At 48.0% G+C, this 23,598-nt stretch overlaps 2 protein-coding genes across 2 annotated transcripts in view; both read left to right on the plus strand.

Annotated features, from left to right (window-relative positions):
* LOC123774935 (chitinase-3-like protein 1) overlaps nucleotides 1-6,908 on the plus strand; it is a 7,819-nt gene extending 911 nt beyond the window's left edge. The window contains 10 exon segments of the mRNA XM_069318980.1: nucleotides 266-408; nucleotides 704-847; nucleotides 1,162-1,293; nucleotides 1,576-1,827; nucleotides 2,394-2,579; nucleotides 2,777-2,843; nucleotides 2,846-2,904; nucleotides 3,094-3,264; nucleotides 3,569-3,703; nucleotides 6,450-6,908. Of these exon segments, the coding sequence (XP_069175081.1) occupies nucleotides 266-408; nucleotides 704-847; nucleotides 1,162-1,293; nucleotides 1,576-1,827; nucleotides 2,394-2,579; nucleotides 2,777-2,843; nucleotides 2,846-2,904; nucleotides 3,094-3,264; nucleotides 3,569-3,703; nucleotides 6,450-6,584 (1,424 nt within the window). The 3' untranslated portion in view covers nucleotides 6,585-6,908.
* A 2,276-nt stretch (nucleotides 6,909-9,184) lies between these two features.
* holn1 (CD2 antigen cytoplasmic tail-binding protein 2 homolog holn1) overlaps nucleotides 9,185-23,598 on the plus strand; it is a 32,242-nt gene continuing 17,828 nt past the window's right edge. The window contains exons 1-2 of the mRNA XM_045769704.2: nucleotides 9,185-9,427; nucleotides 14,328-14,541. Coding sequence (XP_045625660.2) covers nucleotides 9,425-9,427; nucleotides 14,328-14,541 — 217 coding nt within the window. The 5' untranslated portion in view covers nucleotides 9,185-9,424. The remainder of the gene's footprint in view (nucleotides 9,428-14,327; nucleotides 14,542-23,598) is intronic.

The raw sequence follows: 23,598 nt of genomic DNA on the forward strand, positions 1-23,598 counted from the left end.
CACCAAATCTCTAAGGCTTAGTTTATTTAACACTTGTGTAGTCACCGTCAATTACTGTTAAAAACATACGATATACAGTAAAAAAACAAAAACATACAGTGTACACAACTGTCGGTCTGTGTACATCTGAAACACGAACGTAAGTCAGGGTGTCGCATTAACATCAAACATGCATACTTGTATACCACACTATGTGATAACTTTTAAGTGTACATTAAACAGCCGAGAGCTGAGGAAATAGTAATTGTACTATTGGCTGTACTAGAGAGCGTGATGGTGTGCTACCTGGAGTCCTGGGCGGTGTACCGGCCGGGGAAGGGCGCATATGACATCGATGACGTCGACCCCGACATCTGCACCCACCTCATCTTCGCCTTCGCTGGGATCAACGCCAACGGCAAGATCCAAGTAAGGGCCCGTGTGTACTAGCTAGTATGATATTACCTATTATGATTCGAGTAGGCATGTTTTTAGTGTCTCTGAGTGCTTACTAGAGGCACTAAACACTTACTGTCTTTCTTGTAGTCGTAAAAAAAACTTGTACTTGTCGTGAAAGCTATATGAACGAGGGGATATATATATATATATATATATAATATATATATATATATATATATATATATATATATATATATATATATATATATATATATATATATATATATATATATAAAGGGGCTATATGAGGTGATGTGTGTTGCAGGTGCTGGACCCGTGGCATGAGCTGTGTGAGGAGTACGGAGAGTGCGCCTACAACAGGTTCACTGCGCTAAAGAAACAGAACTCTGCGCTCATCACCACTCTGGCCGTCGGCGGCTGGAACGAAGGATCCACCAAGTACTCTAACGTAAGTCCATCACGGACGCCTTCGTGGGAACACGCGTCAACACAATCATTTGGACTGGTCGGTACAGCGACGGCCTCGCTTCTTGCAGGTCATCGTTCGATCCCCGATGGTCCAGGAGGTTGAGCACCATTCCTTCCCTCCGCCCTATTATCTCTTCCAAGTCCTGTATAGTACCACTGGCTTAGTGCTTTCCTCTCACTATTACCGTCCATTTACTGAAACACTTTAATAGGACGTAACATGAAAAAATGATCTACAATATGAGGATATTACAATATGAGTAAGAGGCTCATGAGGATATTATTTATGAGCAGATGGCCGCAGACCCTGCCAAGAGGAAGACGTTCGTGGACTCCACTCTAGCGCTTCTGAAGGCGCATGACTTCGATGGCATGGATCTGGACTGGGAGTACCCAGCACAACGAGGCGGCGTTCCAGAGGACAAGGTCAGCTAACTATCTCTCACTACACTCACTCATCGTGGCGCACTGTATCTCTCTTATTCGATATATCTCACTATATTCACTCATTATGTCTCATTGTATATCTCTTATTGGCTAACTCTCGCTACATTCACTCATCATGACTCACTGTATCTCTCTTATTGGGAGTGGCAGACTGAAGGGAACTAATGCCCTGCAGTCTGTCGTATTTTTTTAATTAGTAGTCGTGGTTACGAGCAAGATGGCGGGTAACTACGACTAATGCCTCTTCTTTGTTTCTCCCAGGTGAACTATGCCATCCTGCTGGACGAGCTGAGCGAGGCGCTGCACGCCAACGGTATGATCCTGACGGCGGCGGTGTCGGCCGGAAAGGACAAGATTGATAGCGGATACGACGTGCCCAAGATGGCCCAGTCCCTAGACATCGTCAACCTGATGACGTACGACCTCCACGGCGACTGGGAGCCCTTCGTACACCACCAGTCCACCCTCTATCCCTACTCCGAGGACGATGGGGACAACGCCAATCTCAACGTCGTAAGTGCTGTGGCCTGCGTTGTGCCTGCTGGAGATGGTGTCCATCTGCACCACCCCTGACGGGTATATAGTACCGCATTTACCACCTCCTCAAAAACTGTATTGTTCGTCGCCATAAATATTATTGAATTGTTCTCTTTGCTAGGTATATAAGCATCGTCGTCCTCTTCTAGATAAAAATTACGCCTTTTCTCCTCTACTTTATGGTCTCATCTCCCTCCTCCGTTCCCAGGTATATGGAGTAAACCCATCTCAGAGTGACTGCTTCGCACAGTGCTGTGTGACACCCATCCCCAGTGTCTGCAGTAACCCTCTCTCTCCCTTATTATAGGGAACGGCTCTTCTTCCCCAAGTGTCTGCAGTAACCTCTTTCCTATACTAGTGTTCACAGTGACCCTTCCCTCCTCTATTATTTAGAGTGACTACCGCCTTCCACTAGTGTTGCCAACACCAGAGCACCCTCTCCACTTTCTTCACAATTAAGAACATAAGAATAAATGAAACTGCAGAATGCCTGTTGACCTTACGAGGCGGCACATATCTATATCTACCCTATCTCGCCCCAGGACTTCGCTGTCAACTACTGGATAGAGTTGGGGATGCCGAGTACGAAGATCGCCCTTGGGGTGCCGCTGTACGGCCGGTGCTGGACCTTGGACGACTCCAGCCAGACCGACTACTACTCCCCGGCCAGCCAGCCGGGAGAAGCCGGCCCCTGGACCGAGGAGCCCGGCATGATGGGATACAATGAGGTCTGTTTTGGACGCCAATTACGATGTCCTTGTGATCAATTACAAATAAATCAGGGAAAAGAGTAAACAATAAGCCATAGATGTATACCTCTTACACAGAGCGTCATCCCGATATCTAATTTAACATCCGGGTATACTGTAATGGGGAATGATGTGTTGGGAGACACTTACACAGCCCTCGCTCTTGGCCTCCGCAGATCTGCTACGACCAGACGAACAACCCAAATAGTTGGACCATTGAGACGGCCCCAGGCATGAACGAGCCTATGCTTACCGTGGCCGCCTCTGGTGCTCCTACGAGAACCACACCTCTGTCATCATCAAGGTAGGGATCCCAGGTTCTTTTTCAAGGTAGAGAGCCTATGATCTTGTCCAGGGAGGGAGCCTATAATTTTATCAAGGTAGGGAACCTATGCTTTTATCAAGGCAGGAAACCAATGTTTTTATCAAGTATGTTTTGACCGCTGGGGAAATACCAATAATGATCCGGTAAAGATATTTTATGTTCCCACAGGCCTCGTATGCCAAAGACCACAACCTGGCCGGTATGATGGTTTGGAGCATCGATACTGACGACTTCCGCGGTGACTGTAACGGTCGTCCCTATGATCTCATCAAGACCATGGTGGAGACCTTCACTGGTACCATTATCACACTCCCGCCAACCCAGCCCACCACCACCAGGGTGAGTCCCTCGGTCTGACTCTACTTTACATTAGTTGTTAAGGCGCCAATGGTTTCTGACTGATTGGTGAGTCAGCAACCAATGAAATGCGCTTTCATTGGCCGTTGAGTCGGAAACGCGCTCTCATTGGTTGTTAAGCCAGAAATGCACTCTCATTGGTAAAGCCGGAAACGTGCTCTCATTGGTTGTTGAACCGGAAACGCATTCTCATTGGTTGCTAAATCGGGAACTTAAGATTATAGTTACTTAGGCATCTGGCAAGCGGAAAGTCAGTTGCATAATGTTCCCTTGTGTGTTTCTGCAGGACCCCAACGCGCCGACTACAACCACCATCTCCACCACCACCACCACAGCCAACCCGCCCCCCGATGGTGTCTGCACCCAGCCAGGGAATAATGCCGATCCTAACGATTGTACCCACTATTATGAGTGTGCTCCGGTGAGTTACTCCTTCACACCTCACTACCTCCAGTGTATACCTCACTACCTCCAGTGTATACCTCACTACCTCCAGTGTATACCTCACTGCCTCCAGTGTATACCTCACTACCTCCAGTGTATACCTCACTACATCCAGTGTATACCTCACTACCTCCAGTGTATACCTCACTACCTCCAGTGTATACCTCACTACCTCCAGTGTATACCTCACTACCTCCAGTGTATACCTCACTACCTCCAGTATATACCTCACTACCTCCAGTGTATACCTCACTACCTCCAGTGTATACCTCACTACCTCCAGTGTATACCTCACTACCTCCAGTGTATACCTCACTACCTCCAGTGTATACCTCACTACCTCCAGTGTATACCTCACTACCTCCAGTGTATACCTCACTACCTCCAGTGTATACCTCAATACCTCCAGTGTATAAGTCACACCTCCAGTGTATACCTCACTACCTCCAGTGTATACCTCACTACCTCCAGTGTATAAGTCACACCTCCAGTGTATACCTCACTACCTCCAGTGTATACCTCACTACCTCCAGTGTATACCTCACTACCTCCAGTGTATACCTCACTACCTCCAGTGTATACCTCACTACCTCCAGTGTATACCTCACTACCTCCAGTGTATACCTCACTACCTCCAGTGTATAACTCACTACCTCCAGTGTATAAGTCACACCTCCAGTGTATACCTCACTACCTCCAGTGTATAAGTCACACCTCCAGTGTATACCTCACTACCTCCAGTGAATAAGTCACACCTCCAGTGTATACCTCACTACCTCCAGTGTATACCTCACTACCTCCAGTGAATAAGTCACACCTCCAGTGTATACCTCACTACCTCCAGTGTATAACTCACTACCTCCAGTGTATACCTCACTACCTCCAGTGTATACCTCACTACCTCCAGTGTATACCTCACTACCTCCAGTGTATACCTCACTACCTCCAGTGTATACCTCACTACCTCCAGTGTATAAGTCACACCTCCAGTGTATACCTCACTACCTCCAGTGAATAAGTCACACCTCCAGTGTATACCTCACTACCTCCAGTGTATACCTCACTACCTTCAGTGAATAAGTCACACCTCCAGTGTATACCTAACTACCTCCAGTGTATAACTCACTACCTCCAGTGTATACTTCACTACCTCCAGTGTATACCTCACTACCTCCAGTGTATACCTCACTACCTCCAGTGTATACCTCACTACCTCCAGTGTATACCTCACTACCTCCAGTGTATACCTCACTACCTCCAGTGTATACCTCACTACCTCCAGTGTATACCTCACTACCTCCAGTGTATAAGTCACACCTCCAGTGTATACCTAACTACCTCCAGTGTATAACTCACTACCTCCAGTGTATACTTCACTACCTCCAGTGTATACCTCACTACCTCCAGTGTATACCTCACTACCTCCAGTGTATACCTCACTACCTCCAGTGTATACCTCACTACCTCCAGTGTATACCTCACTACCTCCAGTGTATACCTCACTACCTCCAGTGTATACCTCACTACCTCCAGTGTATACCTCACTACCTCCAGTGTATACCTCACTACCTCCAGTGTATACCTCACTACCTCCAGTGTATACCTCACTACCTCCAGTGTATACCTCACTACCTCCAGTGTATACCTCACTACCTCCAGTGTATACCTCACTACCTCCAGTGTATACCTCACTACCTCCAGTGTATACCTCACTACCTCCAGTGTATACCTCACTACCTCCAGTGTATACCTCACTACCTCCAGTGTATACCTCACTACCTCCAGTGTATAACTCACTACCTCCAGTGAATAAGTCACACCTCCAGTGTATACCTCACTACCTCCCAGTGATTACCTCACTACCTCAGTGTATACCTCACTACCTCCAGTGTATACCTCACTACCTCCAGTGTATACCTCACTAACAGCCAGTGTTATACCTCACTACCTCCAGTGTATACCTCACTACCTCCAGTGTATAACCTCACTACCAGTCCAGTGGTAGACATCACTACCCAGTCCAGTGTAGAAGCTCACTACCTCCAGTGTATACCTCACTACCTCACCAGTGTATACCTCACTACCGTCCAAGTGGTCATACCTCACTACCTCCAGTGTATAACCTCACTACCTCCAGGGTATAACTCACTACCTCCAGTGAATAAGTCACACCTCCAGTGTATAGCCCTCACTACCTGATCCAGTGGTATAATCTCACTACCTCCAGTGTATACCTCACTACCTCCAGTGTATAACTCACTACCTCCAGTGTATACCTCACTACCTCCAGTGTATACCTCACTACCTCCAGTGTATAACTCCCTCACTACCTCCAGTGTATAACTCACACCTCACTACCTCCAGTGTGGTCTGGTCAACATACACACTAGAAAGTGAAGGGACGACGACGTTTCGGTCCGTCCTCATCGACTTGAGAATGGTCCAGGACGGACCGAAACGTCGTCGTCCCTTCACTTTCTAGTGTGTGGTCTGGTCAACATTCTTCAGCCACGTTATTGTGACTCATCGCCTGCACCTCCAGTGTATAACACACCCGTCACTACCTCCTGTACGTACCCCACATCTCATTACCTCCAGTACGTACCTCACACCTACCACCCTCATCTCCATCAATATGTACCATCTCTGTAATGGCAACCACTTGAATTGAATTATTTCCGAAATTTTGGCAGCATCAGTGAAAAAAATTTGTCGTTCCTCAGAGCGTGGATGGGGGCTACGACGCTACGGAGGAGCAGTGTCCAGAGGGCACACTCTACTCCCCGACGCAACACCTCTGTGACTGGGAGAAGACTGTCTGTGCTCTCGGCAACGTCTGCCTCAACGACTGCGCCTAATTCCCCACTCTGCCTATATACACCGAAAGATGTATATTACCCTATTTATCGGTGTATATGCACTGAAAGTATACTTTGGTTCTGAATTATGTTCATGACTAAAATATACTCGAAAGTTTGTCAATAGGCTATTGCCGTGGACTTAATAACCCTCTCGAGATTGATAGACCTGAAGCCCCACTCCTGACCTCTCACCAGTGCCCGTAAAACCTATATAGATGGCCACACGTGCTGCCTGGCAGCTGAACCTAATAAACACTAGCTTTCTTTGTTTTTGTATCTCTATTTTGAAAGAATAAATAAAAGAATAAAGAATAAATAAAAGTTTCAATCACCGGATTCTTCTTTTGTTTCCTTTTTTTTCCAGTGGCTTGATCGGTTGAGTGTCCGCTCTGTTGGAAAAGCTCCTGCCTGAACCGTGCTCAAGCCGGCGTACCTCCGTCCGTACCGTGGGACTGCGCTAGGGTCTCGAGCAACTCATCCTCCTAACAGCAAGCCGCATTTTAACGCATACTTTACCTAAGGCCAAAAAACTGTCGAACTAGAAAATGTTAGCGGCTTGCAAAACTAACATATCCCATTTTCCGTATGTGGGTCTTCCTGTAGGTTAGGGAAAGGCACTTTAGTACGACAGTTTATTGACGTTAAGAACGCTCACGAGAACGGCCTAGCTGAAGAGGCGGCGTGCTTGTACCAGGTTTATTTGGAGGGCGGAGGCCGGGGGTGCCATACGTCGTCCCGGTTCAATCCAAACGTTTGTATTTTGCAGTCTCTTGAGTTCGATTCCCGATTTTGCAAGTGGTCGAGCATCGTTCCTTCACTTCGTTCCCATTTCCCTCTCATAGTCCCCATGACATTTTTCGATTGGTATGTGGCATATTGGTTTAGCGCTTCTAATAATAATCACCCTACTTTAATTTTTTTTAGGGTGAACATGCAAAAAAAAAAAATTCTTTCCGTCCTTTATGAGAAAAGTTCAAAAGTTACATAGCTTCATGATGCACAAAATTGTGTCAAATAAATAATTCAGATACCGGTATCAATAAAGACAATAAATAAAAATTACACGGAGAGTACAATTCAGTAGTGTAAAATACAGTACAGTACTGCACAGCACAGTACTGTACAATACAGTACAGTACAGTACGGTAAAGATCAGTACAGTACAGTACGGTAAAGATCAGTACAGTACAGTACTGTACAGTACAATACAGTAGTGTAAAGTACAGTAGAGAACAGTACTGTACAGTACAGTATAGTACAATACAGTACAGTATAGAACTGAATCAGTACAGTACTGTACAGGTCAGTACAGTACTGTACAGGTCAGTACAGTACCGTACAGTACTGTAGCGAAGCCATGAGGATTATCCTCGGATGCCCCCGTACAACTAAATTTACTAAACATGAGGAAGGAACTGAATATTTCATGTATAAGTGATCGTATCACTGAAATTAATGCTTTAATTGGTATCAAGATGCTTAGGCTAACCCACCCTAACCCCTCCACTGAAGCCCTCCAAGTCTTCTTCCTTGAAGGTCAGCATTCCTTCCAAATGGATTACCGTAACTGCCAATGTAAAGATGTAAAGTTCCTTGTATAGTGACTGTTGTGAGCCTCTTAGTGACACCTCTCTGTGTCACTTGTGACACAAAGATTATTGATGTGTGTATTTGTGTGGGTGATTAGATATGTGTGTTTATAAATCTTGTTTATCTGTATCTTTTGCTACCCAGTCTCCCAATCTTTATGTACCCAATCTGAACATCTTTACCATTGTGATCATTGCTGTCTTATATGTGCTGTCAATCTGCTGTATGGTGTCTATTAATCTTGTTTAAATTACTAATCAAGCTGTCAATGTAATCAATCAGAGCTTTAATATAACAATGTGCTTTAATATACTTACTAAGCTCTCTCATCTCATTTTTCTCTTGCAATGTATCTTTATCATTTATCAATTCTGATTAGAAATTGCCTACTTAAAATTATCTGCTAGATTAAGGACCTGCCCGAAACGCTGCGCGTACTAGTGGCTTTACAAGAATGTAAATACTGTACTATCCAATGTATTCTCACAAACCCAATGTACCTTCTTGTATATATATATATAAATAAGTAAATAAATAAATAAATAAATAAATAAATAAATAAATGTATATGTGTATATGTATATATATATATGTACATGTATGTATGAGGGTGTGTACATGTGTATAGAACATTGATAATTTTGTAAGTAGCGTCAAACATTGGTATTTGCTTAGCTAAACGAATTAGAGGGTTCAGTTCCTGAATCGATTATGTGCTTCTGTAATTCTTTACACCACCGCCCACGGGATGGGTATGGGGTGCATAATTATATTATTATATTATAATTATATTATAATTAGATATTATATATTATATATTATAATTAGATAATTATATTATTATTATTATATTATTATTATAATAAAGAAAAAAAATTGAATTTACAAGATTGTAAATTACCATGCTATGTATCCTCACAAACCCAATGTACCTTCTTGTATATATATAAATAAATAAATAAATAAATAAATAAATAAATAAATAAATAAATAAACTTGTTTTTCGTATACGAACCGATGGTATCCCAAACGGTAGTAGACGTTGTAGGGGTAGCCACTCCTGAGAACTGTGGGGGAAGGTCAGCCTGCGTGTTGTGTTTACTGGTGTACTGTGTACTACTGCGTACAGCCCTGGGTGTACTGTGTACTGGCCTGGGTGTACTGTGTACTGGCCTGGGTGTACTGTCTACTACTGGAGTGTTTACCTGGACTACAATCCTTACCTGGGTGCCAGTCTCTCGAGTATCATGGTGAGATCCTGTTGTTGACTTATATACTGTATCCTGCTGTAGGACTGTATACTGATGTAGACTAATAAGACTTCTGTAGCGAACCTTGTTGTAAAATGCTGTGGTGTATCCTGCTGTAGACTGTGGCTGTGGTGTACCCTGCTGTAGACTGTGACTGGTGTACCCTGCTATAGACTGTGGTCTACCCTGCTGTAGACTGTGACTGGTGTACCCTGCTATAGACTGTGGTCTACCCTGCTGTAGACTGTGACTGGGGGTGTACCCTGCTGTAGACTGTGGCTGTGGTGTACCCTGCTGTAGACTGTGATGTACTCTGCTGTAGACTGTGGCTGTGGTGTATCCTGCTGTAGACTGTGGCTGTGGTGTACCCTGCTGTAGACTGTGGTGTACCCTGCTGTAGACTGTGGTGTACACTGCTGTAGACTGCGACTGTGATGTACCCTGCTGTAGACTGTGACTGGGGGTGTACCCTGCTGTAGACTGTGGCTGTGGTGTACCCTGCTGTAGACTGCGACTGTGATGTACTCTGCTGTAGACTGTGGCTGTGGTGTACCCTGCTGTAGACTGTGGCTGTGGTGTACCCTGCTGTAGACTGTGGTGTACCCTGCTGTAGACTGTGGTGTACCCTGCTGTAGACTGCGACTGTGATGTACCCTGCTGTAGACTGCGACTGTGATGTACCCTGCTGTAGACTGTGGCTGTGGTGTACCCTGCTGTAGACTGTGACTGTGGTGTACCCTGCTGTAGACTGTGGCTGTGGTGTACCCTGCTGTAGACTGTGACTGTGGTGTACCCTGCTGTGGCTGTGGTGTATCCTGCTGTAGACTATGACTGTGGTGTACCCTGCTGTAGACTGTGACTGTGGTGTACCCTGCTGTGGCTGTGGTGTACCCTGCTGTGGCTGTGGTGTACCCTGCTGTAGACTGTGACTGTGGTGTACCCTGCTGTGGCTGTGGTGTATCCTGCTGTAGACTGTGACTGTGGTGTACCCTGCTGTAGACTGTGGTGTACCCTGGTTGATACCTGGTTGATGGGGTTATGGGAGCAGTAGGCACCCAGTGCCCTTAGTTTTGTCTGCGATTGACAGTATTTATCCGCCGGTGGAAGAATAATCGTGGAATTTACCATTTTTTTACTACAGCTGTATTGTTATACAACAAGATGTCTCAGGGACTTGCTAATAGTGACTTATTAATGCCAAAAATGAAGCAATATTTTGCAAGAACTAGTAGCAGAAAATCAACAAGTACAGCCGTACCCCAGCACGAGCACAGCCGTACCCAGCACGAGCACAGCCGTACCCCAGCACAAGCACAGCCGTGCCCAGCACGAGCACAGCCGTGCCCAGCACGAGCACAGCCGTGCCCAGCGCGAGCACAGCCGTGCCCAGCACGAGCACAGCCGTGCCCAGCGCGAGCACAGCCGTGCCCAGCACGAGCACAGCCGTGCCCAGCGCGAGCACAGCCGTGCCCAGCGCGAGCACAGCCGTGCCCAGCGCGAGCACAGCCGTGCCCAGCACGAGCACAGCCGTGCCCAGCACGAGCACAGCCGTGCCCAGCACGAGCACAGCCGTACCCAGCACCAGTACAAGAGCAGCCAGCACCAGCTAAGAAGCAGCTGATGCAAACATCTAAGAACATCGTGTGTGGAGTGTACAGTTAGAATAAGTGTTAAATTTAAGTACATAGTGTTAGTGTTCAAATTAAGGTTGCAGTACAGTAATTTTAGTGTAAAATAATTTTCATAAACTGTATTGTAGTACTCGACATACAGCAGAACTACTTGTCAATACAGTGCTAACGGCATAATACAGTACATATTTACTGTACAGCATTCACAACTCTATGAGAATTCAAGATGGACATAACCCTAACAATAAGGTAAATAACAATTGTAACAATATTTTTTAGTGGAGTATTAATATATATGTAAAGTATATAATATGATAATGCATTTTTATTGTTTACAAGAAAAAAAGACACATGATGCAAATGCCTCTTGAAGGTCACCTCTTGCAACGAATCCAACACTGCAATGCACCGGGGTTGGTCCCATATAGTGCGTCGAATCGAGGTTGTACTGTATCTAGTGTTGCAAAATCTGACGATTAATAATATTTTTTGCCCATATCTTTGAACAACCCTTCACACAGGAACTCCTGCATGAAGTACGTAATTATCAAACAAAACCACCAAGTGTCATGACATGAGTTGTCATAGCCTAGGCTTACCTCCAGGTGAGAATTGTTCCTAGCCATTCCCTCCATAACTGAGGGTATATTCCTATTTAAGGATAGAATAAAAGGATAAAATAAATGTGTAGACAAATGTGATAATGTAGAAAATAAATATGAGAGATTGAGAGTCAATAGGAAATATTGTGAGGAGGAAGACTCCAGAGGTGAGGTGCTTCCTCCTGCATGAAATGGAAATGCCAGGGAGACCAGTAGGCCGGTGAATTCAAAATGAAATGGAGAAGAGTCTGGACCAGTCTCCTAAGACGGAGACTGACGTCACGCCGACAAGATGCCCGAGGGCTAGAAATCATCACTTCACCTCCTAGATTCGAGCGCTGCCGGACACCTGTATCTGTACCAGTTTTCTCGAGCTTGTTTCAGCAATCACAGACCCCGTGAGACAGCTGAACCAAATTAGGTCAAGGCTGGGACAACCAGGAAGAAGGTGTACTTGAAGATGCTGTTGTTTAATAGCCGAATTTGCTGAGATGATGAAGAAAGATGTGCCGAGGATGTGTCACATTGTGGTGACCGGGAGATTGACCCACCGAGGCGGTCGCGTGTCGTCAAAAAGATGATTTCCTCATTTGTCGCACCTCAATAAAAAGGTGGGGACAAAGTGCTACAATAAAATCACTGTGACATGGAGTCTACATCGAGGAACACACAGAAGGGGGAACGAAGACAGCCAGGAGCCGGAGAGAAGTAGCTCAGCTACCGACAAGTGTCTGATAATATCACTGACCAGTAGACAGGGACTGAAGATATGCACTGTGGAGGTACGCATATAAGGACCAAAAGGTAAGGGTCTGTGGTGGTTTTTTGGTGAAACTTTAGTGGACACTGTGGAACTAAGAAAATTTATAGAAGCCAGAGGTCATCAGCTGAGAGGGAGGCTGTGAGGAGTGTTACCACGATAAAGGGCAAATTGTACGCTCAGGGTGTTGGGAGGAACCAGCCCTCAAAGTGGTACAGTACTTGTACTTTGAAGTTTTACAAAAGGGAGGGCCAAGAGCTATTGTCCCAGATACCTAGTGAGGTCACCGAAGTCCTGTGAGTGAGAGGGACTAAAAGGGGGGTTTCCTGAACATTAGGGTTCGCGAGTGAGGTGGGGCCAAGAGCCGAGTACCAGGGCGTCAAGACTTATTCAAGCTTATTCGAGGTTGTACTGTAATATTCTTTTGTCTCAAATGTGTTAAGATGCAATTTTATCCCATCAGCTTCACGTTTATCCTATGGAGGCAATACAGTGGCACCTCAATTAACGAATTTAATCCGTTCAGGCACCGAGCTCGTTATGTGGAGAAACTCGTCTTAAGAAACAAGTTTCCCCATTTAAAATAAAGGAAATAAATTGAATCCGTTTCACTCCCAAAAACATCCATACTTGTATGACATTTTATAATGTAAATACTGTATAATACTGCACATGTTATTATAAATGTTTTGTTGTAATGTTTTCATGTTTACTTTACCTTATGAAGAGTCGTTGCTGGCTTGAGGGAGACGATGGGGAGGTGGGAAGGAGGAGAGGGGTTATGGTGTGGAAGGAGAATCCACCTCTGAGTCGGGCGGGCTCTCTCCTTGGGAATTTCACCCCACTGGGACCAGGGTTGTGGCTCACTATCACTGGCTCTTCTTTTCTCTACTTTTGTAAAGAACGAGTCTATTGACATTTGCTTTTGTCTTTGTTTTAGGATGCCCCTAAAACGAGACAGCAAATTGTCATTAAACATGTTCACACACCGGGTTGTCACTGCTTTATCAGGGTGATGCTTTTCCAAGAATGCTGTCACCTTTTCAAACATTCCCAACACTTCCCTGATCTCACTGGAAGAGGCAGCATCCTCTCTTACCTTCCTCATCCCCTTACTAATGGTGCAAATTGTTGATGAGGACCTGCCATACTCCTTGGTGAGATCAGTCACAAAGACACCACTGCTCATGCTTTGCTATAATTTCCTTCTTCAAATCCACAGTAATTGTGTCTTTCTTCCTCTTGACAACACTATCTTTAGCAAGCAGCTTCTTTGGCGACATCGTGCGTAACAAATTGTAGTCACAAAACCACAAAAAAACATAGAAAAGAACAAATAAATGCAGAGGGATGCTTGTCGTGCACGACACAACAACAAGACTGGCGTCAGAGGCATCCGAGAATTTGCGAGAAGCCGCGAGACACTAGGAAGCATCACGTGGTTTTGCTCGTTAATATAGGTGAAGCTCGTAAATAATGACAAATTTGCTGCGAGTGGCTCGCTCGTTACTCGAAATGCTCGTAAATAGAGCCGCTCGTTAATCGAGGTGCCACTGTATTTCAAAGAAATGCAAATGTGTTAGGATAGGAAAGTAGTACAGGAACCTGAAAGCAATACTGTGTACTAAAATTATTTATTTCATAATGAAATTAGTAATCTGTTTAATATACAGTTCTGGTATTGTACTATACAGTATATTATTTAGTGATTTATATTTTTACTTGGTCGAAAAAAATCTGTGTACACAGCCAAAATCTACCATGTCTACATTTGCAATTATATATATACACGTTTCATTCCAGTCCCTTGGCTGTCTCAAGTTACAGAAACTAAATTTGTTTACTGTGACAGCTGTTTTGTGTTTTTTCCAGGTAATGTATTTAATTGTAAATGTTGTTGTCCACAGATGTCAAGGAAAAGATCATCTGGTCCATACAGTTACGATGATGACGAAGACTATGTACCAACCAAGGGTGTGAAATACTCTGAGCGGGAAGACTTGATTCCTCAGAAAGAGAAGAAACATTCTTTAGATTCCGATGAAGAGGAGGATAATGAAGATGAGGATGATGAAACTGGTGGCAAAAATTATGATGTACTAAGAGATGAAGATATCGATGGTTAGCTTTTTTGTATTGCAAGTTTTTGGGTGTGTATTATTTGTGATACAGAAACTACCTAAACTGTAATTTAAGGGTTAGTGTTAGGGTTCCCTTCCTAGGTGCGTTCGGGATTACCATTTCTGTATGGGTTCTTGGTGCTCAGCATTTACCACACCCATAGGACCAGCTAGGGTTTCGTGGCCCTTGATTGGCCTTGGGTAGGGAGTGGTATCGTGCTGATTTGGGGCATCAAGGTGTTGTGCAGCCTGCCTACTTATGCGGTGGCCAATTTCTATTTCCTCTGGGGGGACGTTGTACTTTTGCGAGGTTTTACTTTAGTTTTTGTTTTTCTTGCCTGGTGGGGATCTGCCTGGTGTGGCTATCGTTCCACCTGTATTATTTTGGTGGCCCTCTGCTAGGCCACTGTGATTGTACACGTTGCAGGGGTTTCAGTGTTTTGATTCCCCTTTGTTAGCTTTGGGTCTTAACCGGTTAGCAACACCTTGCCCGGGCATCCCGTAGCAGTCAGTCTATGGGCCCTGGAAAACCCTGTCGGGGCTCGGTGGGACAATGGACGCATCGTCTTCAGAGTTCCAGCCCTCCTTGTGCGGGTTTGAAGGTTGCCATTTGTCCTTGTGTCAGGGTGACAATCACCTCTTTTGCCTATGTCATCATGCTGCCTGTTGGGTCAACGACACCTTTGACCCGGAGTCTGAGTCATGTTCTCTGCTTGTTCTCCAGTACTATTCTGATGACATTATTGTTAGGGTTATCTTGAGATGGTTTCGGGGCTTAGCGTCCCTGCAGCCCGGTCCTTGACTATGCCTCCTTTTTGTAACACATCCCCAGGAAGCAGCCCGTAGCAGCTGTCTAACTGTGAGGTACCTATTTACTGCTAGGTGAACAGAAACATCAGGGTGAAAGAAACTTTGCCCATTTTTGTCTCCGCCTCCACCGGAGATCGAACCCAGAACCTCAGGACTACGAATCCGAAGTACTGTCCACTCAGCTGTCAGGCTTCTCAACAAGATACAGGCAGTGTCTGCATTGCATGTTAGGTTTAAGTTGCTGCAACGCGCAAGGTTGGTTTCCCACCCTGATGCCCCGCTTTGGTTATAGGGACCCAGACGTAGGGGAGTTAGTCGCTTCGACTTTGGTTCAGTCCGTGTTCCCTGGTCCTTCCCCTGCTGTTCATCCTGCACCTCCTTACCCCCTTCCCCCTTGCTTCTGGCTCCCCGAACATCAGAGGATTTCGAAGTCTGAGCAGGGTTTAGTTGGTAATGAGACTGGCAACGTCGGGGGCTGCCCCATTCTGGTTGGGGACGGGGACATTCGAGTTGGTTCCCTCCTGCCGAGGATTCTGACCCCATCAGTAGGCCCTCTTCTTTTCAGCTTTTTCCCTTGGACTCTGCCTTTTCTTCAGGGGTGGAGGGTACGGAGGACTGCTCTCTCCCGGGTCCTGACTTAGGGGATCCTGTGGCTGAAGAGGAGTCGACCTGGGGGGGGGCCCTGGGCCCCCTTTGACCCCCGCTTGGGTGTTAGTGCTATCTTTGTGGGGCTTATTGTTGCAGGGGGAGGGGTTTTCTTATCCCCCTTTTTTGTTTGAGTATGATTAGAGTTTGGCTCCTCCCAGGTTTGGTTCCGGGCTCCCTTGGGTTCCTTAGCCCCATCCTTCCGGATGTTTTCTGCCTCTTGTATCTCCTTTGTCTCCTCCCAGCGACTATAGGAAATATTGCTGGAACAAACGGGGACATCTTCAAGAGAAAACTAGACTGTTTTCTAAAAGAAGTTCCGGAATAACCGGGCTGTGGTGGGTATGTGGCCTGCGGGCCATTCCAAGCAATAGCCTGGTGGACCAAACTCTCACAAGTCAAGCCTGACCTCGGGCCTGGCTTGGGGAATAGAAGAACTCCCAGAACCCCATCAAGCAGGTATCCTCTCGGGAGGTTTGGGAGGTTCTTGCTGTGTACCAATTGCGAGACCCGGATTCCTCCCGCTATGGATCCGTCCTTATTTGAGTTTGATTTTTCTTCCCCGTATTGGGTGCATTTGGAGGTTCCGGAGTCTTACTGGCTGGCAGACTGCCCTCTCTTTTTGTTGGGGGCGTGGCATGGTCCCACACGCTTGAGTGGCGCGAAACATCTACCGTTCTGCAGGTTTACCTGGGGGGCGAGTTTGAGTGCCGTAATGCATGCTTGTTCGCCCCTGTGCTTTCTAGGGATGTTGTCCTTGTGCCGGGTCTTCGTCTGGTGTGCTGTCGTCGACGGCAAGGGCATCAGCCATACTGTTGAAGCTGTTTGCACCTATCCTGAAGGTTGTGGTGTGTCTGTTTTTTTGCTTTTTGCCTTGCGTGCTGTCAGGCTGTGCTTGCTCTCTTTGGAATCCGCTTGGGCCCTGGCTCTTAGATTTTCATCTCCATTCTGTCCGTTGCTGTTTGCAGAGGCTGCTGTCATGCAGTTTCTGCAATCGGCTTCGTGTAGTTGTTGTCCTATGTCGGACTTGTTGGGTCTCCAGGGCAACCGTTCTTGGCCTTCTCGGAAGGGTCGTGCCAGGGCTCAGGGTTTAGCTGATCGAGGTGGGCCATTGGTTCCAGTTTCTAAGTCGCCGTTGCCTTCGGAGTGGGCTTCGTCCAGGGCATCTGAGGCTTCTCATAAGGGGCATAGGTCCTTTTGCGGGGAGGGGGGGGGGGGAAAGCTCACACTGTTTGCTCGCGCTTCGTCCCACTATTCGTGGGCGTTTTCAGTTGTGTTATCCGGCCTGTGGTGGCATTGGATGGCTCCTCTCCCTTTGGAGGGTTTGAGGCTAGCAGGGTAGGCTTCTTCCCCTGCGCTTCGTCAGGTCATCTTGGAGTGGGTGCACTTGGGCATGGTCGAAACGAATTCATCCTTCACGTGGATTCCCGCCTGTTTCCAGTGCCGAAACGTGACTGTGCGGATCTGAGGTTCATTCTGGACTTGTCCCATCTAAACCTCTGGATTCTTTGCCCTTTCTTTCAGACGACCACTCTGTCTCTAGGTCCAATTTCTTTTGGAGACGGGCGCTTGCATGGTGTCCCTGGACCTCAAGGACACTTATTGGCACATTAATATTTATTTGAGGTTCAGGGATTGGTTAGGTTTCCTGGTGGGGTGTCAGGCTTACCACTTTCGTTGCATTCCCTTTGGCTTGAATCTGGCACCTCACCTATTCATAGGTCTTACCCGGATCGTGGTGACCCATTCTGCGTCTGCTAGGGGTTCGGGTCCTGGCCTACCTTGATGACTGGTTGGTGTGGGCTCCCAGTCGGTCCGCTTGTTTGCTCACTAGGGGTGTGGTTCTATCCTAGCTCGCCGGGTTCCGGTTCCTGGTGAACTGGAGGAAGTCTCATTGGTTCCGTCCCAGGTTTGGACCAGGCTGGGTCTTGTTTGGGACTCTCGGACCGCTTCCATGTCTCTCCCTCCGGATGCGTTGCTGTGGCTACGGTCCTGCCTTTGGATGTTTCTGGGGTGGGGTGGGGGGTGTCCCGGGTCACTCGGTGATTGCTCAAGCAGTTGTGCGAGAGTTTGAACTTCGCCGTGCTGGTCTACCCGCTGGGTCCAGTTTGGCTTTGGCGTCTGTTCTGGTTTCTTCAGGGACTCCCCCTCCCTTCCGCTTCTCTCGCAATCACTGGGTTCATTTTCCGGGGGCCTTGCGTCGGTTGCTGCATCGCTGGGTTCGACCTCCGGAGGCCTTGCATCGGTTGCTGCGTCGCTGGGTTCGTCCTCCAGAGGCCTTGCGTCGGTTGCTGCGTCGCTGGGTTCGTCTTCTGGGGGGGGCCTTGCGTCGGTTGCTGCGTCGCTGGGTTCGTCTTCTGGGGGGGTCTTGCATTGGTTGCTGCGTCGCTGGCTACTTCTTCGGGGTTTTCGGGGTTCAGTGCCTTGGCGCCTACCCGAGCCCTCACTCGATGTGTTCATGGACGTGTCGTATCTTGGCTGGGGCTTTGTGACCAGTGCTCACCAGGCCGGCCAGGGGAGATGGGTTCCGTCCTTCTGTCACGCTCGCAGCACGGTGAGTGCTGAGGCTGTCGTGGTGGACACCTTTTGGCAGGACTTGTCGAGGTGGGGTTACCTCTACCTCTTTCCCCCAGTCCAGCAGTTGCTTCGGGTTCTGACTCGGTTAGAGCCCTACCAAGGGAGAGTAGTCCTCGTGGTCCCTTGGTGGCCGGCCCAGCTTTGGTTCCTGGCGCTGCTTGCTCGGTGTGTGAATCCTGAACGTTTCCTGCAGCTCCGCCTCTTCCAGCAGATCGGACCAGTACGGTACACAGCTGGTTCAGTCGTCTCCTCTGCTCTTCGCGTCTGGTCTTTTTGACGCGGGTTTATCACTGTTTGTGAGGTGATCAGGTGGCTTCGTTGATGGTGTCCCGCCCGAGAGCTTCGTCTGGGCGATAGTTTGAAGTTTCGTGGTATTCTTTCCGCCATTTTCTCTCTTCATAGGGTGTCTTCTATTTGTGATCAGGTTGTCTTGTCCTTTCTGTCTTGGCTTTTTCAGGACTGTCATTTGATGTCTAATACTGTCGCCTTGTATCATGTAATGCTGGCAAAGCAACTCCAGCTTGCATTCGGGGTGGATGTCTCTTCTGCCCCGTTTTGTAAGCGTTCTCATGCTTTGTTTCACCTCCAGCCTGCTCATGCGCTGCCTGAGCCGTCCTGGTCCTTTGACAGGGTGCTCTCCCATCTTTCCTCTTCTCAGTTTGTGGTGGCCCCTTCGGTTCAAGATAGTTTTTCCAAGGCTCTGTTTCTGTTGGCATTGGCCTCTGGGGGTTAGATCGTGGAGCTTCATGCTGTCCTCCAGCGCAGGGGTTTCTGCTCTTTCGATCCTGGTGTTAGATTGTTCGATTGCAGCTTCTCCTTTTCTGGCGAAGAATGAAACGGGTGCTTTCCAGAGGGGTCCTTGGGTCATCGATGCTTGATTAGTCAGGAGGGGGATGCATCATGGGTTGTGTTCTGTTGCGGGTCTTTGCTGTTATCTGCACGCTTCGGTGACTGGGGATGCACTTTGGGTTGATCGAGTTTCCCTTGTTCCTTGTTCCAGGACTCGGTTCTTGCAGGTCATCTGCAGGGTTATTAAGTCTAGCCAGCCTGTGATCCTCATGCCCATGACATTAGGAGGTTTGCTGCATTGGCTGCCATATTTTGCAACATGTCTTAGGCTGATATATGGGCGCGGGAATTTTGGAGGTCGAACAGGTTCCTGGCAGCCCATTATTTGGTTAATGTTCCTGCTCCTAGGCGTACCTGTGTTGCTTTGGGTCACACGTTGTAACCAGTTGTTTTGACTTCACGTTAAGGAGTTTGTGGCTGCTTCCCGAATAAGTCCCTGTTTTCCTTATCTTTGGTTATGTGGCTCCAGGAAGCCGAATGGTCTCCCACAGAAAACCAGCATTGAATGTAATGACATGCCATTTTCTGGGTGAGGCCTGGAGGCTCCCCGGCAACCCTCCCTCCCTCCCTCCCTCCCTCCCTCCCTCCCTCCCTCCCTCCCTCCAGTCAGTGCTTTTTCGCGTTGTTTGGCGCTTAGCTTCAAAACTGGAGTGTTCTGAAGTAGCTGGTGTGGGGAGGTCCAGGGCTTCCCCCCCCCCCCTCCTCTTGGGGAGGGGGAGGGCTGCGTGAACAAGCGGCGTGGCAGTGGAGTGTGATGTTTGCTTGTTTCCTTAGGATTGGAGGGAGTTCTACCTCTCCTTTTGGTTTTAGTGGTGCTTTTCTTAACATGTGGGGTTTGTTTTGTCATGCAGACCTTTCTGGGTGCCTAACCCCCGGTCAGTGGTAGATAAGGAAAATCCCCAACCACAGGGGGATTTTCCCAGGGTCTTTGCTACCTGCAACCTCTCTGAGGGGTCCAGGATCTGGCTCATGGTTCCTGGTAGGTCAAACTACTTAAACTAATGCCCCGGCCTAATACATCACACATTACCCGATAGCTCCAGGGAGCCTCTGGGACTCACCCAGAATGTTGCGTTTCATTACATTCAACGTTGCTTTTTTGGGGGGAGCCCCTACGGCTTCCTGGAGCTATCCATGGCTGATATGGATACCCTAACTATTTTGCATCAGTCGATGTGGGTGGAGTTCTAGGCCTACCGGGGACCACGAGCCAGAACCTGGCCCCCTCAGAGAGGCACGGGGAGCAATGGCCCATAGAAATGCACGTGTGATTTGGAGCATTCTATATCTGCCATCGACCGGGACAGGCACCCAGAAAGGTAAGCGCCACAAAACAAACCCCTTTTCTGGTTAACAACAAAAATCGACAAACGAGTGTACAGAACTCCCCCAGTAAAACGAACTAACAAGCATAACATCACACGAGCCGCGCTGCATGTCTGCGCAGCTCCCCCCTCCACGGGAGGGGGAAGGGGGAGCCCCAGACCCCCGCGCCGGCGATCTCCACCCCAGTTCCTCGGCTGATGGGATCATGCACGGTTGTGTGGCTCCAGCTCCGGTCTTGTCTCAGTGCTGTGACTTGTTTGCAGTGCTGCTCTTATTGTGGTCGTGTGAGCTGGGAGTAGTATTCTCAGGTACTCGGGCTGCATGTGCTTAGGGTCACCTTCCCTGAGTGCCCTGTAAGTACCGCCCTTGGGGCTTGGGGTTGCCTTCCACAAGTCACCTTGGGTCTACCTCTGTTGGCTTTTCGCTGCTTGGCGTTTGGCCGCCCCGAGTGTTTGGGGGTTTTACTCCCTTGTTTACCTTGGGGTGAGTAGTAGTTATAGCACTGGTGGGGCACAGGATACTGCGTAGCTAGTTTTCATCTATGACAGCGGCCGGCTCTGTTCCCTCTGGGTACGTTGTCCACTTGTGTGGTTTTTCTTTTATATTTGTTTTTGCCTGGTAGGGGGTCTGTCTTGTGTTCCCCCCCCCCCTTATATTAGGTTTATTTGTGTGGTGGCACCCCCTGCTTTGCCCTTGCAAGTGGACATGTCCTGCAACCCATCCTCCGAATTGACAGTACGATTTAATACTAAGTGTAATAAGTACACTTTCGTACTGTCATAACCAGTGCATAATTGTACTTATGGGGCTGTTACATTTACCCAACTCCCTCCCCCGATTTAATTCTCCTCGTTTTCTGTTATCACATTCAGAATTTTAGGATGCAGTTTTCAATTTCAATTAGCAATACACAAGTTTTAAATATCAGGAATTTCTTTTTCAGGTTTATTAAACAATATAGATTTTATACAAAATTTTAAAATATCCTGAGTTACTTTACAATTTATTGATATATTTTTGTTTTGTTTTATTAGTTTTATAAAACTGTAATATCAATATAGCTATAGGTTAAGTACTAATTGTAATTAAGAAGCAATACAATTATTATCTTCAAAAACTAAGATGGTTAGGTGAGGTTGTGGTTTTCTATTCAGTTTTTCAGGTAAACTCAAATATTCACAATATATTTGACAGTACGATTTAATACTAAGTGAAAATAAGTACAATTTCTAACTGCTATGAATAGTACATAATTGCACTTATTTGTCTCCTTACATTTCCTACCCCATTTTTGGAGGACGGGCTGCGTCCCGTGGGTTCAGCTTTAGCAGTTTGCTTGGTAGTTTGGGGCGCCGGTTAGCAGTGCCCTGCCTGGGATAACCCTTAGCAGACCCAGTCTAGGGGGCCCTAGGAAACCCCCCGGGGGCTCTCGGGTCCAGTAGTGGAGACCCGTGTGTCCCCTCTCGCTATGTGTGAGTTGAGGGTTGCTCTGTCCCTTTGTCTCAGGGTGACTCTCCTTGTTTTTGCCTCTGTCATGCTGCCTGTTGGGTTGGTGACACATTCGACCCTGAGTCCTGCGAGCTTTGTTGCTTGTTCGTGACTCCATTCACCCAGTCTGCTGATGAATTCCCGTGGGTGCAGGCGGCTCGCGCGTTGCAGGGTAGGATGTTGCAACGCGCTCTGGTTTGTCGCTTCCCCGGACGCCCCAATGCTGCCCCGCTTGTGTAGGGACCCGGACTTGGGGGTTTTGGTCGCTTCGGCCTTGGTTCTTCCACGCCCCCCTTGTTTTTCCCCCTCCTGCTTCCGGCCCCTATGCATCTGCAGGCTTCGGGGTCGGGGCGGGGTTAGAGGTTCCGAGACTTGGGCAGTTTCGGGGGTTGCCCCGTCCAGGGTAGCTGCGGAGGCATTCGAGTCTGTTCCTCCGGCCGATGCTCCGGGGTCTGACCAGTGGGTCCCTTCTCTTTCAGCTCTCTCGGCTGCCCCGGCTTTTTCTTGTGGGCCCGGGGCTTTGGAGGTCGACTCGGCGCCGGGGCCTGGTGTAGAGGCTCCTGGGGTTGGGGAGGAGCGGCCTTGGGGGCCTTGGGCTCCATTGCGCCCCGCCTGGATTTCCGTCCTTCTGAGCGGGGCTTACTGTTGTGAGGAGTGGGGTTTTCTTTTCCCCCTCTGCGTACGATTTGGGCTTGGGTTCTGCTCCTCCCCGGGTTCGGTTCCGTGTCCCTGTGGTTTCTTCGGTTCCGTCTTCCGGAGGTTTTCGGCTAACCGCATCTCTTCGCCTGTGGTGCAGTTGGCCTTTGCGGCTTACCTCCTGCATGTCCCGGAGTTTGCCTCCATACTGGTTCCTTCTGATCTGGACAGGTTGGGCTCCTTGTAGCCGTTTGGGCTCCTTTGTAGCCGTTTGGGCTCCTTTGTAGCCGTTTGGGCTCCTTTGTAGCCGTTTGGGCTCCTTTGTAGCCGTTTGGGCTCCTTTGTAGCCGTTTGGGCTCCTTTGTAGCCGTTTGGGCTCCTTTGTAGCCGTTTGGGCTCCTTTGTAGCCGTTTGGGCTCCTTTGTAGCCGTTTGGGCTCCTTTGTAGCCGTTTGGGCTCCTTTGTAGCCGTTTGGGCTCCTATGGCTCCTTTGTAGCCGTTTGTGCTCCTTTGTCGCCGTTTTGGGCTCCTTTGTAGCCGTTTTAGGGCTCCTTTGTAGTCCGTTCGGGCTCCTTGGTACGCCGTTTGGGCTACTGTAGTCAGTTGGGCTAGCTGTCGTCAGTTGGGCTGCTGTCACCAGGTTGGGCTACTTCTACCTTGGTGGGCTACATGTCGCCCTGGTTTGGGCTCCATGTAGCCTGGTTGGGCTACTTCTCGCCTGGTTGGG

The sequence above is a fragment of the Procambarus clarkii genome, chromosome 92 (genome assembly GCF_040958095.1).
Source record: "Procambarus clarkii isolate CNS0578487 chromosome 92, FALCON_Pclarkii_2.0, whole genome shotgun sequence".
Taxonomy (NCBI): Eukaryota; Metazoa; Arthropoda; class Malacostraca; order Decapoda; family Cambaridae; genus Procambarus; species Procambarus clarkii.